Source organism: Schistosoma haematobium, chromosome ZW (assembly GCF_000699445.3).
Source record: "Schistosoma haematobium chromosome ZW, whole genome shotgun sequence".
In the NCBI taxonomy this organism is placed as follows: domain Eukaryota; kingdom Metazoa; phylum Platyhelminthes; class Trematoda; order Strigeidida; family Schistosomatidae; genus Schistosoma; species Schistosoma haematobium.
The window spans coordinates 14,309,476-14,327,594 of record NC_067195.1 but is presented as its reverse complement, the minus strand read 5'-3'; the positions used below and the strand labels follow the sequence as shown (position 1 = coordinate 14,327,594).

At 39.3% G+C, this 18,119-nt stretch overlaps 1 protein-coding gene across 2 annotated transcripts in view; it reads right to left on the bottom strand.

The window, feature by feature from the left end:
- Positions 1-184: 184 nt before the first annotated feature.
- Positions 185-18,119, bottom strand: part of SKIV2L_3 (Helicase SKI2W) — a 62,444-nt gene continuing 44,509 nt past the window's right edge. Inside the window, exons 16-18 of one of the 2 annotated variants that reach the window (XM_051210480.1) lie at positions 13,436-13,730; positions 10,142-10,461; positions 185-2,168 (exon numbers count right to left, since the gene is read on the bottom strand). In XM_051210480.1, the coding sequence (XP_051070474.1) occupies positions 1,839-2,168; positions 10,142-10,461; positions 13,436-13,730 (945 nt within the window). In that variant the 3' untranslated portion in view covers positions 185-1,838. Of the gene's footprint in view, positions 13,731-18,119 lie in introns of both variants that reach the window. The other variant, XM_051210479.1, reaches the window with a different exon arrangement.

The window sequence follows — 18,119 nt, the reverse complement described above, 5'->3', positions numbered from 1 at the left end:
GGTTAGCGGATTATATAGAGCATAGATAATCGCTGAGAGCATGTTCTTGTCAATATGGCATTTTTATTTATAATGAGACTATCTACACTAGTGTTTCGCTGTGAATTATTCTTGAAGTAGAAAACCTACAAGAAATGATTTCCCTTGCCAATTTATTCCAAGCTACTTCAAAGCAGGTAGTAGTGTTTTGTTTGAATTGTGTGTATATCAATAATGGGAAAGATTATGTAAATGTTTTTCAATATTCAATATGTATGCAGTGTCGAGTATTTTCCCGTTCATTTATTAAGTACTACACATAAAAGTATTATTTATACGTAGCAGAGCACTACTAAAATTTCGTTAATTTAGATATACGTCCATTCTAAATAAATTTAAAGGAATCATTTAAGGTTCTAAATGGCTGATGTTGATGTAAAGTTTTATGGCTGTATATTTGCACACAATTCAAATTGACTTGTAATTTGGAAAAAATCTGGACAAGCGGCGAAGTAGAGTGTATCATCCCATTTAGTTTAGTTCACAAACGTTAAAGCCACTCAATCGCTATAAAATAATTCTACTTAGTGGAACCGAATAATAGATACTACGGTGAGTAAGCACAAAAAATGCTGCATTATTATGCTAATTGGTACTATATCTTCTACACTTGGATTTCCGTTTGTTACATCCCAACAGGGGAATTCTTTCGCTTTTATACGTTGTATTTAGGTGTTCATCCTCATATGAAACGTAGAGTATGTTGCCTCAGTGCATGCCTTATAAGATACCTTTTTATAGGAAAGTATAAAATAATTTTGATGAAGTGGTATGCTAAGAGGAATTAAATGAAGGCAACACGTTGCTGATAGCAGATATCGGATCAATGAATATTCTGTTCTAGATCCAATGAACTGTAACCAAATATGACAAGGGAGCGGCAAAATTATTATGATCAGTTTGTATGCCTCACGCAAATTTGAATACGAAAATGACTAATTGAATACGATTAAATACTTAAAGCCAATTAGCTGCATTGTTCTATATTTGATCCAGTCACTAACCAACTGCTCATAATGTTAAAAAACATCGAAAATTAGTTATGAACAACGGTTCGGTGCTTCGTCTTTCACATTTTTGGTTGGCTATCGATGTTGGCTGGCCATCTGTGTTACCCCTTTCGTCTCAGAATATAAAGATAATCAATATTATGTAATAAGCAAATGAATAGTGTTATAGCCAAACGAAGAATAAATGAGTGGCAACGGCTAGGGTAACCATTAAGTAAACTACATTATGTGTATATTCATATTCCTTTTATTGTAAGTTCCCATTTGACTGACCTATTGACTACTACTATACAATTTACTGTTCTTAAGTTATTCCCAATTTATTAGTTACAGTCTCTTACAATCACAACCAATTTTGGACATGATCTTGTATAATTGTTATTTTCTATTTTATGGTATGATGTGGTCTGGTTTTCCTGTCTGAAATATATGATTCATACAGCGGAATCTGACATTGGTGTTCTGGACTCAACAGGCAGGTTCAGACGAGAAGGACTAGGCTGTTTGTACTAGCATAATGCGTTATTGGTCAAGGCCACACACGTATTCTATCTGACGATATTACCACGTGATAGACTGAGAGGGCCAGAAGACATAACATGTAGTAATGATTGCATCATTCAGAAAAACGTAAATCATATGACAAGTAATTTTGATGTGATAAACCGAAACAGGAAACGCTTAAAACAAGATTTGGAAAAGCGGTATTTTTAGGAAAAAAAACTTTTTAAGTTAAAGTAAAAGAAAATTGTAGTTTTGAGTGCAAAAATAAGCACAAAATTATATAATTCAATCATCTTTAGCTAATTTTATATCTTGTAAAACATATAAACTTGGTGAACAAACAATATCACGATGAATTAAGTCTCTGGCTTCATCTATTTTCAAGCTTAAAATGTGATTACCAAATTGACGACATGCACCAGAAATATGACGAATTAATTCATCCAATTGTAGTAAACTTTTAATTAATGAACCTTCTGGTATATCACATTTTGATATGGTTGCAGAAAATGAATAACCATTAGCCCATTTATAAACTAGTGGAACTATACGTAGATCGAGTCGACTTTCCAAATATGGGTCAGTTAAGTTATGACGTCGTTGTAATGTTTCCAGCTACAAAATAAGTTTTCGCATATATATAATATACAATATATATAGAGCCAAAGCTAAAATGAAAACTGCAACAAGTAAGCCTTACGAGTGCCAACTAGCACGAAACCATGATACAGGATTTGGTCCCAATGATCTTATAAGCTATTACACTGTTGTATACCTTCAACTGACATCATGATTTACCACTATTCAGTAAAGTTTGCTGATGTAGGAGTCATTCGGAAGAAAGCTGAAGGTGAAAAAACCCAAACATGGACTCAGTTTACAAAGTCGTTGACTGTTGAACTGTACTGTGTTGTTAAACTCAGATTACCTAACTGGGTTCCACGACAATTACCATAACCAGTTGTTAGTGATGTCGGATAACAGTGCTAAGATGCAGGTGTATTCACGTTTGTCTTAAAATATCAGCCAGCTACAAACGTAGGACCAGGCACATATATGCATCATCAACTGAGATACCATCATTCCCTAATACCCTGCGTATAATTCATCATTACTCATCCGGTGATAATAGCAGATGCAAGCAATATTTCTAAGACATCTTTGGTCAAATACTAGTAGCTTACGAGTATCTTCTACTCTTAATAGCCACGTTTCGCAGCCATAAAGTAAAACAGAACGAACTGCCGCACAATATACTCGTCCCTTAATTGATAGGTGAATAACTCGCATTCGCCATTGGTGTGAGTTGGCAAAAGCCAAACGAACATTCTGAATCCGTGCCGAGAACTCGTCAGATGCCAAACCGTTAGGGCCGAACAGACTTCCAAGATAAGTGCAGTTGTCGACGCGTTCGAATACTTCACTCCCTATCCTAAGTTCAGGCGTTGCCGCAGACCAGTCCTGAAGCAACAACTTGCATTTAGAGGAGGAAACGCATCCCAAACATTCTGGCGTTGTTACTCAGTGCTACCAAAAGACTGCATTTTATCAGCGTCTTCACCAAACATGACTATATCATCTGTCTATTCTAAGTCGATAAATGGACCTCCTGGTAGAAAATCAATGCACGAAAATTCAGTCGACGATAACGTTGTTGAACAAAATGGAGGTGGTGAATAACCTTGACGGAAACCACGTGAAGTTGCAAAATCAGGTGACAGTTCGCCATATTCATTATATTATTCATTTACTTGAACGCGCAAATATTGTTACAAGGGGGCACCAGATAGATTTGCGCCAAACAAAACAATGATAATGGGAAGAAAACAAGAATGTAAGTTATGTATAAGAAAAAAAATGAGAGAACAATGACGTCCACAGATTAATGTATGACAGTGTAATAATAATAGGGGAAACAGAAAGATACAATCAGAAATAATTCTTTTAGTTAAGGATGTTACAACCACTTTTTATGAAGAAAGTAAAAGAAAGTTACAGCAGCATCGGCATATCTGATAACGTCTCTAGCCATTGTATAGCACCATCTCTCGGACCCCAACCAGAGAGTCGTGAAGGACCGACACAAGCCAGTCCTTTGCAGCTTTCTTTCATACCACGACACCATGTCATATACTGACCACCTCTCCACTTTTTCAAACCAGTCCCAGAGTCGGCAAATAATGCACGATGTGGAATTCTCTGGGACGACATTCGTAGAACATGTCCAAGCCACCGAAGTCGGTGTTTAAAATGGTGACAAAGATTGCATTATCGTCTGTGACCGAACACACGATGCCGAACCTCTCCATTACTAACATGGTGTTGCCACTAGATGTCAGCAATCCTTCGGAGACAACGATGATCAAACACAGAAAGTCGTCTAACGTCCTCAACTCAGAGAGGCCAGGCTTCGCAAGCATAGAGCAAACCTGCTCTCACCGACGCGTTTTAGATCCGAACTTTTGCAGAGAGCCAGACATCACGAAGGCGCCAAATATGGCCGAGATGGGCATAAGCCGCTCTTGCTTTCACTATACGTGCATTGATCTCATCACTCACACCACGACCAGCACTTATGCAGCTACCTAGATACATGAACTTCTCAACTACTTCTATCTGCTCACCATCCAGGGTGAGTACAGGATTAGAATCCTGCCAGTCTTGTAGAAGTTCTTTGCACTCCGAAGGTGCAAAGCACATACCATACCTACGGACATTGATTGCCAACTGATTAAGTGCGGATTGCATGCCTTGGGAATTATCGCACAGTAAGACAATATTATCCGCAAACTCAAGGTCGAGAAGTCTTTCTCCAGGCAACAGATCCACACTGTCATTACTTACATCCATCAGAGCTGTTTCCAGAATGTCATCGATGGCAAAGTTGAAGAGGAATGGTGAGATTAGGCAACCCTTCCTAACCCCACTGCTTGAATGGAACAATGGAGAAAGGTGGTTGTATGCCCTCACTCTGCCTGAGGTGTTCGTATTTAGGGGCACACCCTTCTTCCATGGACAATCCCAGAGAACAGTCCTGTCCAATGAATCGAAGGCAGCCCTGATGTCAAGAAACACTACGATTGTTGGCTTTTGATAAGTATGACGGTGCTCTAACATTTGGTGGAGGGTGAAGATATGATCAATACATCCTCGACCAGAACGAAAACTAACCTGCTCCTCGCGAGTCAATCTTCCTCTAGTTTTGAACAACCTACGAAGTATGACAGAAGCCAATAATTTGGAAGCAATCGGATGTAGACTTATCCCCTGATAGTTGTTACAGGAACGACGTGAACCGTTTTTAAAGATAGGAACAACTATCGACTCATTTCCATGAAGTTGGAACACTCTCTAGCTCCCAAACCTTTGTAAACAACGTTGTCAGTTATTTAACCAGAAAGTCACCACCATCTTTAAAAAGAGCCGGAGGTAAGTCATCTGGGCCCGGTGATTCGTAGCGCTTTAAGAGTTGGATGTTAGTGATTGGCATCCCGTCAACCTCAGAGATTATTTCGCTCACACCAGACTTCTTGCTGCCAGTGGCTCGGATGAGTTGGAAGAGCTTCCGGTAGTTACCAGACGCAGCTGCTGCTTCCAGCTCATAAGCACGCTCCGACCACCATGCTTCTCGGTCCTTACGCAAGCTTTGCCTAATTCCATTACGTAACAGCCTTCGTTTGTGGTCGAACTCACGGTCACCCGGAGTAAACCGACGGGCTTCAATGAGTTGTAAGGAGCCCGAGAAACCCAGTGCTTATAAGCGGGACGTTTCGCGAACCCACAACTGACTGTACCCGCCATTTTCATGGCGTCATGCAATTGCAACCGATGCTCATCTATACTTTTCGGTGGAATGGTAGCTAGCCTAGAAGCTAGCTCGGTTCGATACTTACTAGCAACAGTAGTTGCAACCAGCTTGCTAACATCAATCCGTTGGTGGCGGTCACTTCGTTGGCCACTGAAAAGTAAGGTAAGATTGGCGCAGATCAAGGCATGGTCAGAGTCCAGATAGGTATTCCAAAAGGAGCGGTAGTCTTGTACACAACCACGCCAGTGGTAGCTGATCGCGATGTGATCAATCTGAGTCCAGGCTTGAGATGCAGTGGGAGGACGCCAGGTGGCACATCGGCGATGACTGTGCCGAAAGTTAGTGCTAGCCAGAAACAGGTTGTGGTCCGTGCACAGTTGTAGTAGACGGTCTCCGTTATTCGACCCGCGACCAACCAGTCTCCATCGGCTACCTAAACGACTCTCTTCTCTGCCTAGACGCCCGACCTGAGCATTCAAGTCTCCGGCTAGTACTACAATATCTGTCGAACGCACTTTCTGGAGAATAACAGATAAATGGTGGTAGAATTCATTCTTGATTGCATCCGGGCTACAATCTGTCGGGGCATAGGCGGAGATGACGAAAAGATATCGTTTCTCACGCCGATTTCTTCTCACTTTGATGGAACTTTCTAATCTAACAACACATAAACGACTGTTAATGGGGATCCAATCGATTAGTGCTGCCTCAGCTCTAGCGCTTAGTGCGACACCAACGCGAGCAAGACCAGACGAAGATGCCACAGGGTCCCCGGATAAGCGCACGTAAAACAAGCTTTTCGAAGCGACAGGTCGAGAGCGAATTTGTAGTACTTCACCATAGTCTTGAATACGAATCTCGGTTAGACATCAGACGTTGATATTAAGACTTTCCCAAGACACACCCAGTCCTATCTGTTGTTCGACCTGCATAAGTGTGCGAACGTTGAAGGAAGCCAGTTTGAATGGTACACGTGGTTTCAGAAAATCTGCTTCAGTATTCGTATTCGATGGTGCCATTCAATTTTCGACCAGTCAGTGACTGGACAGAACGGAGTTTCCACCATAGGCGAGCTGCTGTATAAGTCGAAAAAAATAGTATAGACAGAGTAGGAATAAAAGAGGGTGAATAATGACGTAGTAAATAATAATAATAATTTGAATCATTTGATTGTTAGTGGAAGCAAGAAAAGTAGTTTCCGTAAATACAGATAGTTCATCATTTGTGTGTGGGCTGTGATACTGCCCGGGTGCCCAAACTGAAGCAGGTGGTATTCCTAGGGCGCCACACTCGGAGCCTTCGACCTAAAGGTCTGATCCATAAGGCAGTGGAGCATCGTGAGGAGATTCAGTCCCATGGTAGCCGGTGACCAATAATAGCTTTATACGCTATTTCTTCCCTCAGGATACTGGACCCATGTGCACTATTGGTTTAGGATCAGGGTTTCCCTTAGGTGACTCACCGGCCCGGTTAAAGCGCCGAACATTCGCTTTTAGTGCGCTCAATTTTGTAAACAACACCCCGGCCACGAGAAGGCAGTGAGTAGGACTTCCCCGACAGAGGTTGTTTACCCGTGGACGTGTGAGCGTTTGGAGAGGGAGGGCGGCACTCCCCACTCTCGGCCGTACTAGGGCCCTGACTCGACTAGTGTTCGAGTAAAGAGCCTTCACAAGGTTTATGTACTTCTGAAGTACGCCTTTTAATGACAGACACTGCCATAGAACCTCTCGGTTTACAGAGTCAAATGCTGCTTGCATGCTTGTGTTCTAGAACCTGACGAATGGTGAATACGTGGTCGATGCAGCCACGACCAGGTCTGAAGCCAGCCTGATTTTCTCGTGTTTGCAGTTCACGAGTCTTAGTCAGACGATCGATAATTATTGACGCTAATATTTTACATGCTGTATTAGTCAAACTAATCCCTCTATGGTTGTCACTGGATGATTTTGACCCTTTCTTATATATTGGGACGATAAGTGATTGTGACCAGCCACATGGGATTACGTCAAACTCCCAGATTTTAGCTAAAATATCAGTCAACCTAATCGCTAAAATTGAACCACCATACTTAAAGATCTCTGGAGCCAATTCATCTGAGCTAGCTGCTACGAGTACTATGTCTGAGCGTTCAGAATTATAAAGAAGTTCAGAAAGCTTCCTGTAAAACTCATCTTTCACTTCATCCGGGCTGCAATCAGTGGGACCATAGGCAGAAACAACGAAAAGGCAACGATGTGTGTCCCTATCCTTCCGAGTTCTAACGGAGCTGTTGAGCCGAACAACATATAGACGACTGTTAACGGGGATCCACTCCAATAGTCCTTGTTCTGCCCTCGTACTTAGTGCTATGTCACACCCGCCAGTTCACGAAAACTAGCCACCGCGTCGCCAGATACACGGAAAGTGCATCCCATCGACTATCCTTTTTGACGTCAAGTGAATGACCACACTAGGATCCTGTATGTGTGTTTCGGAGACACAGCATATATCAATGGTACGAGATCCTAGGGTTTTAGCCCAGGACGCCTGCTGGGCAATTTGACACAGGGTGCGTACGTTGAAGGCTCTAATGTGTAGTTTGGAGCGCGGTTTCAGTAGACCTAGGACAATGTTTTACGCACTAGAATCGTTGGCTATGGTGACACTTGAGGAGGAAACCAAAAGAGGAGGTTTGGTCGATGTAGAAGAAATAATAGGAATTGAAGATGGAGATTGATCATGAATATAATGATCTTGAGTGTTGCTAGAGTTATGAGGGCAGTCATCACTTCCCGGTTGCTCACACCATGGAAGCGTTCTTCTGGAGGTACCTGAGAGCGTGACCGCAGTACCCAAGGGGCTACTGCTTGGGGCCGGTCACGCAAGACTTTCTTGTGAGTAATTTTCATGCTAGCTTCGTACTTTTTGGAACCGTACCGCCGGAGACGGAAATCCGTGTGATAAGACGAGGTGTGCATTTTTAAGGTCGACCGATTCTAACCCCACCCCTCCTTGTGGAAAGGCAGCATCGCTGTTACGCTGGTTGTCTGAAGGAAACACCTTAATGCCGTCACATCTCTGTACAGTCAGAAGTACGACTTCGAGTTTGCTGCTTTCAGTCTTACCGGTCTTCAACTGACCTGTTTGACGTGGTAGGACCTTGAGGAACGGTTGTTCTTGCGAGTATAGCTCGATTGGTTTATCACAATAGACAAGCCCGACCACCGCGTCAAGATATTTTTCAAGAAACATTGTATATCTATAATGTTTTGTCCTACCACTGACTCTATAACTACTTCTCTTTCTCCGGTTCGTCTTGATAATTCAGTTTTGTCGTACTGATATGGTTTGACAACTTGGACTGATGCTCATATGTGCTTATGATTGATTAAATGAAAATTCTCACTAATTAGAAACAGTTGATTCGTACTGGACAGATGCATTAAAGTATCGTCAGCTCTCTTTTCTTTTAAAAATAATTCCTAAAATATCAAACTGAAAATTTCTAGAATCTTAGCTATATTTTTGTTGGTCTATAATTATCTGTTAGTTATGTGACACTATCAAATTATGTAATTCAATCCACAATTACGTTAACTGTAGAACAAGAGGAAATACAGAACAATGCTCGTCTTCAGTTGTATATAAACCTAGATCATACCAACCTGTAGTTATAAATCTCTTCAGAGTCGACAAAAAAACAAGGGATTCAAAACGATTGGTCCTAGCAAAACATACTGCGTCATAAAATACTAAATTGCCGGAGAGTTGTAATCATGAATATAAGCATAAACATTACGATATATATACTATGGGATCGATTCTATCTATAAAATCCACATCTCCAACCACTAGATACGATAATCGCATTTATGCAAATCAAGTAATTTGTATTTACCTACATGACTCAGTCCAATGGTTTCATGAACTGACGTCACATTATGGTCTAGTCTTTCTAAACTTCTTTCAAACTACTCCGACATCAATCAACATCGCATATCGAGGTAGAAAGCGGTTAAGAATACAAAATACATACCTCGACCGCCTTAAGTCGATGAAGAATTACTGCGTCGTCAAACGATTTGCCATCACTATCCAGTACTCTGCGTCTATACTCAACTTTTCACTCGGTGATCACATCGTACACGAGCAATGATTCTAAGACACTCATGGTCGAGTATTAATGTACTATGCTACTCATATCTTCTATTCTCAAAAGCCATATGTCACAGCAATAAAATAGAACAGAGTATTGTGCTGTGTGGTAAGCTCGCCCTTTGTTTGGAAGATGCATGAGGTTCAGTTCAGTGTCTGATAATTATTAGAACTAATATTTTAGACAGTACACTAGTCAAACTGATTTCTCAAATATTGTCACAAGAGGCATTTTATCCTTTCCTATAAAACGGTGATGTTCAGTGATCGAAACTAGTCAAATGAGATTATGTCCAGGTCTTAGAATCTAGCTAATATATTAGCCAGTCCAATTACTTAAACTGAATCACTATCATTAAAGAACCTGCCGCTCTTCCTCGCTTTAGACTCCCTATAGTTTTATCAACCACAGCAAAACTTGGAGAAATCGTTTGAGTTTCCCATTCATTCGGACTTCTCTGATGGAAGATATTACGACATTTGAACTCATATTTATTCGAGTCTGACTGAACTATATTTATGTTTCATACGTTTATAGGAATTCAACTGAGATATCCTTATGTTGTCAGTCAATTTATCTTATTCTGAAACACTGCTGAACCATTTTATCAGTTAATTGGAAAATGTGTATATGCAATTAGCTCACCTCATAGGCACGAGTTAAAACGTTTTTGAATACTAAAAGTAAATGACGAGGAATACATTCCAAATCCTTATGAAGATTAAAATTGCTTGTATAATTAGTAGTAGTAGTAGTAGTAGAAGCAGTACGATTTATTGAAACAATTAATTCTTCAAGATAATAGCTAGTTGTCTTTTCTGGAGTAAGATCTTGTGCTCTTAGTTCATTGGAAAACGCTGAGAGAACAGCTGCAATATCAGGGGCCAATAAATCGTCAATAAAACCGTCGAGTAAAAGTTGTGTCAATAAAACTTCCTTACTTGTTAATTCACATGCAAAGAAACCTAGGAAAAAAAGGATATAACAATTTGTTGTCTTGTTGACCGCTGACAAATATCACTTGGGAATCCACTAATCAGAATACTGATTTGATCTATTTCGTGCTTACTATTTACTCTATAATCAAAAATCTCTGATTTGCCCAATTATAGGCCTCACCAGTACTACTAATTTTGAGCCGATATCTAGTTTCCTACTGGTATGTGATTCGCAAGCATCTCTCTCAATAGCTGCTCCGAGTTCAAAAGTCATCAACCAGCTTTAACTATAGTTATATTCCAAACAGACGTGGTTTATATAGACACACCCGGCCGCACCATACTATAAAATGAAAAATAACAATTATGGATAAAAAAAAAAAGCCAAAAGTGGTAGTGGATAGCGGAAACCGTAAGTGATAGACTAAACACGAATAGAAAGTCGTACAACAGTTGTTTATGGGTATATAGACAAAGTAGTCTAGTTACTTAAAAATTACGTAATAACACTGTAATATAATATTTATCGATAAATTGGTCCTGATAGTTACTATTCCTTCAATCTTCGTTCTGGTATACCAGGGTTTATTTTTTTCAGCAACTAATAATAATAGTGTATGGAAAAAAGCAATGAAAATAACGAAAATACCCAGGGGGTTAATGCTAATCTTTTAGAAATATCTCCTAAAAGTACATTTCTCATATGTTTGCTTTGTTAAATAAAATCGCATATTGTTTGGTAAAGTATCCAGAAATACAGGAATTAGTATGTCCGAATTTCCGTCCAATTCAAAGCTCTATTCGTATTTAAAATAACCAACCTATTGAATCTCCACAACCATGATAGAAAACAAAAATGTCGCAGTTGTTGGTCCTGTCTAGAGGCCACAGAGAATCCGACTAAAGCTGAACCACAACCATGGCCAAAACCGGACGGGCCTTGGCAAAAAATACACGCTGATTTCGCCGGTCCAATACAAGGCAGAAATTACTTGGTTGTCGTCGATGCTTTCACAAAATGGCCAGAAGTATATGACATGCCGAAAACGAAATCAGAGAGTACAATAAGAATATTGTCAGGATTGTTTGCTTGTCTTGGGGTCCTAGAGATCTTAGTGACTGAAAACGGTACTCAGTTTATGTCATCTGCTTTTAAACACTTTTGTGGCGAAAATGCAATATCGCATCCACAATCTCCTCCGTCCCATCCTCAGTCGAATAACCAAGCAGAAAGATTCGTGGGTACGATAAAAAGAGCTCTGTTCAAAGGAGGAAGGGAGGGTATCCCAGAACAGGTGATCAGTAAGTTCCTAACGTCTTACAGAGTTATCCCTAATCCGGCAGTAACAGAAGGAACGTCACCAGCCGAGTGTATGTTCGGAAGGAAAATATGGACAGTCCTTAACAGAATGCTGCAGCCAAGTAAACCCATGAATGAGCATCGTACGGTCACTCGTAGCTTTCAGGTGGGTGAAAGGGTATTTGTCAAATCGTATCAAGATGATAGAAAGTAGGGACCAGGTGTTATAGAACGTCGGATCGGAAATGTACTGTACCTAGTCCGGAGAAATGTCGGAACGAGTATAAGACACATAAATCAAATTCAAGGGAACGGCAGAACTTTGATCACACAAAGCCGACCCCGTTTCAATCGCTCGCGGATTCATCTCGGGAGCGCGAATGTGGAAGAAATAAAAGGCGCAAGGCCAAAGCGGTACAGGCTTCGAGAGTGGTGAACAGCAAGAGGAATGCGGTAACCGAGTTTCAGGTGGACCGAAGGAAAACGTCTTACACAAGACTCTAAAGAGGGGAGGTTTGAGGACTCGAGGAAGCCCTAAGAAGCTCAGAAACAGCCGAAGATATTTCATCCCCGTTGCCACTGATTTGTCTTGGTTCTTCTTTTTCAAGTGAAAGGAAGGCTATTCCAAATAGTGTCAATTATGGTTCAAAACTTTCAGGTATTTATAGGGGGGCTATTAGCATTTGTCCAATAGGGAAGCTCCACGTAGGGATTCTGGAATATTCTTCCAAAAGATGATTGAATGGAGCATCTTCGGCTCTCTTTGAGCTTCTTAGAGCTTCCTCGAGTTCACTCGTTGGCTGTCCTCACATAATAATTCTTTTGAAATACAATGCCTGGTAAATTGTGGAAATCTATGGATTAAATTCAGCAGTTTTTCAGTGTTCAGAACTTAATCCCTAATTCCTGTAGAAAAATCAAAGCAAATATAAATTTACGTGTGAATATTAATATTTCTTCTCTGCCAAATCAATATGCTATTTTTAAAAACAACTAAGTGTAAGGAAATTTATCAAAAATCTAGGTTGCACTCTGATGTTTCATCTGTCAATAAATAATACATTTTTTGAGAAAACAAAAAGTACTTAGGTTACACCTTTAGAAATTAGAGACTATCTTTAGTTTTATTTACTTATTCGTTAAAAATTTAAATAAAATCATTATGATAAAACTATTATTCAAGAATGACTCGTTTTCGTCACAGTAGGGTCTCATTTGAGATACTACTGAAAATCAGATAGCTATCTCAACTAGGATCAATCCGTAAGGAATGGAACTTACGAATTCAAAACATTCTCCACAAAACCTCTTCAAGATGTCAGTGAAGTCCTAGTGAAAAGTCGTGATTAGTGGAGTCCAAACGTGTTGGAAGTGACAGTTGTCACCATAAGTAACGGATTATCATCGCGCCATATTGTGGATTGAACAAGAAATTGTACCAACTGGTGCCAATACAGCGATTCTGATGGTGAAATGTTAATTGAACAATCCCAAGGCCCTGAGTTTTGATCTTTGGCAAGTTCGTGGGTACTCAATGGAGATGCGTAGCATATTAAAACGAAACAGTTGTCCACTGTTTCCAGGTTTTCAATGGTACCTTTAGTGAGTTTAGTCTGTGACAAATAAAATCTACAAATTAAACTAATCATTACAAAAACCTTCAACCAAACCATGATTATTTAGGCATTGCAAATATCTTACCTTTAAAACTAAGGCAATAGCTTTGTGTTGCCGAATCAATAAATCCAAGTTCTTTCAGAACACTCAAACGTCCTGTATATTCATTAGAAAGTTGTAACTGATAATTGGCTAAATTATTTTCGATACTCTTAATAGCAAATTTCCGACGAATTGTTTGATGAACAAGTTTTAAATGTTGCAGTAAATTTGGACATTTCAATAGATTTGTTGAACTGAATGCTGTTATCGTGCCGTTTGCAAGAGGAATTGTTAATTGATCATTCAGCGTGGAATATTCATCAAATAAGCAAATATCCTAATAATCAAACAAAATATAAATGGAATCACATAAAAAAAGAAATAAAATAACTAATCCTATATTGTACAAATCATCACTTGAAAACAAGTGAAATGAATCTTACAACAAAAAAATTCAGAAACCTGATTTTCATAAGCAAAACTATTGCAGACATAAAACGTTAGTGAGATGGGCAAGAAATTAAGAATATGAAACCGAAATAATCTCTGATTTTTAAAACTATTCAACACCCATAAAGGTTTATAACCATTTATACTCGGATACGTAGGCATGTAGAAGGTATATTTATACACTATACTTTAATTACTTCGGTTACGATTTAGGCAAGGAAAATTATTTATAAAGATCTAGACAAAAAAATACAAATTGATTCCATAACGTTTACCAGAACCCACTTAAATCCATCGCTTTTGAAACCAATCACCTACGACGTAGGACCGGGCACATATATGCATCGGTCCACGTTACCATACCTCATTAGCACAAGATGAACACAGGATTCATAGACGTACTTCATTCACTGGTTGCAATATATAAAAGAAACATTGCATCTAAGGACATAGTACAGGAAGAAAGAATTAGTTCGTAGACAGAAAGATATGGAGCGATTTTATTCCCATAGTTTAAGGGAAGACAGTGAGTGTATACACCTACAATATTGTGATCGATTCTCAGCCATGTCACTCAGTCTCTAACGACAGTCACGCGGACCCCAACCAAGTAGTCTGCATCTACCAACATGGCTTAACCTAGAAGTTAGTGGCCCCAAGCACTGATGCCACGTTTCGGTCTGGCCGCCCCTAACTTTCTTCCAACCATCCCCAACATCGGTTACCATTGTGCGTCATGATAATTGGTGGTTGGGCCTGAGTAATACGTGGCCCAACCATTTCAGTCAATGAAGGTTCACAACCTCATCAACGCATTTACCGTCATTCCCTAATACCCTGCGTATAATTCACCATTACTCACCCGGTGATAATAGCAGATGCAAGCAATATTTCTAAGACATCTTTGGTCAAATACTAGTAGCTTACGAGTATCTTCTACTCTTAATAGCCACGTTTCGCAGCCATAAAGTAAAACAGAACGAACTGCCGCACAATATACTCGTCCCTTAATTGATAGGTGAATAACTCGCATTCGCCATTGGTGTGAGTTGGCAAAAGCCAAACGAACATTCTGAATCCGTGCCGAGAACTCGTCAGATGCCAAACCGTTAGGGCCGAACAGACTTCCAAGATAAGTGCAGTTGTCGACGCGTTCGAATACTTCACTCCCTATCCTAAGTTCAGGCGTTGCCGCAGACCAGTCCTGAAGCAACAACTTGCATTTAGAGGAGGAAACGCATCCCAAACATTCTGGCGTTGTTACTCAGTGCTACCAAAAGACTGCATTTTATCAGCGTCTTCACCAAACATGACTATATCATCTGTCTATTCTAAGTCGATAAATGGACCTCCTGGTAGAAAATCAATGCACGAAAATTCAGTCGATGAGAGCGTTATTTCTATCAGTATGTCTATGATGAAGTTGAACAAAAATAGAGAAAGTGGACAGCCTTGACGGACACCACGTGAAGTTGCAAAATCAGATGACAGTTCACCTTATGCTATAACTTGACTAGTAGTGTTCGAGTAAAGAGCCTTCACAAGGTTTATGTACTTCTGAAGTACGCCTTTTAATGACAGACACTGCCATAGAACCTCTCGGTTTACAGAGTCAAATGCTGCTTGCATGCTTGTGTTCTAGAACCTGACGAATGGTGAATACGTGGTCGATGCAGCCACGACCAGGTCTGAAGCCAGCCTGATTTTCTCGTGTTTGCAGTTCACGAGTCTTAGTCAGACGATCGATAATTATTGACGCTAATATTTTACATGCTGTATTAGTCAAACTAATCCCTCTACGGTTGTCACTGGATGATTTTGACCCTTTCTTATATATTGGGACGATAAGTGGTTGTGACCAGTTATATGGAATTCCCTTTTGATACAACAAAGCATCGTTTGATCACGGTATTTATGAAAGTCCACAAGTAAAACCAAAGAAAAGTATGCCAGGAGCTAAACGACATAATTCTTTAATTTTTCAATCATAATTCACCATAAACAATTAAATACTGACAATCTTGCAAAATCATGTTTTCACGAATGGAATTCTGTTGTTGTGGTTCTATAAATCTAAGACAGATTTTTTAATCAAGAACTCCATAGACCGACTTATGGATATAATATACATCATTTGTAAATATTTGTACTGGAGAATCTATAAATTTCACGTCTAAACACACAACTAACTTTCCTTCGATACACATTAGCCATATAACAATGCATCACATCGCAACTGAAAATAATCAATCATAGTTTTGCTACTGAAACTCTTTTCTAAGTAGTCAATATTCATTGGTCTTAGTTTCGAGTCTTTGGATGATGTTAAAATACGATTAACACCAACTGTGAACTGGTTACAGCTAAAAACAAAAACGAGTGGATACTTATTTGGTTTGGCGCTTACTAAAAGATCCGAAGTTTAATTTCTACAACTATTGTGAACGTTTACCATGATTCATAATAATAAACGATATGTCAGGCCATTTCCTAGTCATTTCGTGGATTATTACAATTCGATCATCAATTGGGAAAAGATAAAATGAAATTGTTAAATAAAAAGTTACATGAAGATGAAGTCAATTAGTTATAGCAAAAAGTGATAAACATCTCCGAAGTCGTCTATAAATTTACAAATATACAGTACTGAAAGATGTTAATTAAAATAATCGAGACGTCAAAGGTATTCCGTTAATCGTTTGTAATTACTAATGGATGATTACGCTGTTTCAGATGCAGATCTTTAAATGATCATTTAGGTTATGAGAACATAAGTATATTTTATTTTTAAAAAAAAACATACTTGTCGCAGATTGTTCATTGATTCTTTCAAAATGTTCCCAATTAAGGAACCTTATAATAATAATAATAATAATAATAATAATAATAATAATTATTATTATTATTATTATTATTATTATTATTATTATTATTGTTGTTTGAACACATAGATATTGGTACAAAGAGGTACCAAATACATATGCGCTACACAAATCGCATTTTGATTTGTGTGTGGGCTGTGATACTGCCCGGGTGCCCAGACTGAAGCAGGTGGTATTCCTAGGGCGCCACACTCGGAGCCTTCGACCTAAAGGTCTGATCCACAAGGCAGTGGAGCATCGTGAGGAGACTCAGTCCCATGGTAGCTGGTGACCAATAATAGCTTCATACGCCATTTGTTCCCTCAGGATACTGGAGCCCATGTGCACTATTGGTTTGGAATCAAGGACTTCCAACACACCTAGGTGGACCCTTGATGTCCACCAACTCGGTTAAAGCACCGGACATTCGCTTTTCGTTCTCTCAATTTTGTAAACAACACCCCCGCCACGGGAAGGCAGTGAGTAGGACTTACTCGGCAGAGGCTATATACAAGTGGCCATCTGAGAGCATTTCGAGAGGCAGAGAGGACTCTCCCCACACTCGGCCGTACCAGGGCGATTGGGGGTAATTAATTGAGGAACTCTCTGAAAATTGAAAGCGAAAAACTTCACAAACAATGAATTCAATAAAATACAGTGACGTTAAATCATGTTACGACGATTACGTCTATTAGCGTTCCCAGATAACACAGTAAAATCTAATATTTATAAAATAGACTTTGATACATTCAAATGTTGACAAGATACAAGTTCGTTCTTTATTATGAGGTACACGTCTACGATTCTTCTAATACGACACTATGAATAAAAGTTCGAATAGACTGGAAACACTAACCACACCAATATTTCACATGGTAATACTACATAGAGAAGGTGAGACTTTCAGAATAACTTTATATTCTGAACAGAAGTCAGGAACTGAATAGGAACAACTCCGTTTAGGCAGTAACATACAATGACCGTAGGCCATATAACATTGTTAGCAAACTAGAATTGAAAATAGTTAATCAGTTAACACTGAATGTTATTAAATAAATGTTGTGGTAGTAAAATATCACTAAGGTTGTTTTTTCAAAAAAATGAACTAATGTGTCATAACAAATATTTAGAAAACCTGAGCTATCCTTATGATATCATTTCTCTTATTACGACCGAGTTAACCTTATTGCTTAGTAGTCTTGGACACTACTTCACTCGAAGTTTTCCAAATCAGAACACGGCTGAACAGGAACGTAATTGCACCCCAGATAAAAAGGTTGGATTGAAATAGGAATCACAATAAGAGAAATGTTGGTATATTTTAAATTTTTTACATAAGATTCTCGAGTCTTCAAGTATCCACTGGCGTTGATTGGATAAGAAATAGGCAATTAATATGCCCCAACATAATCCTG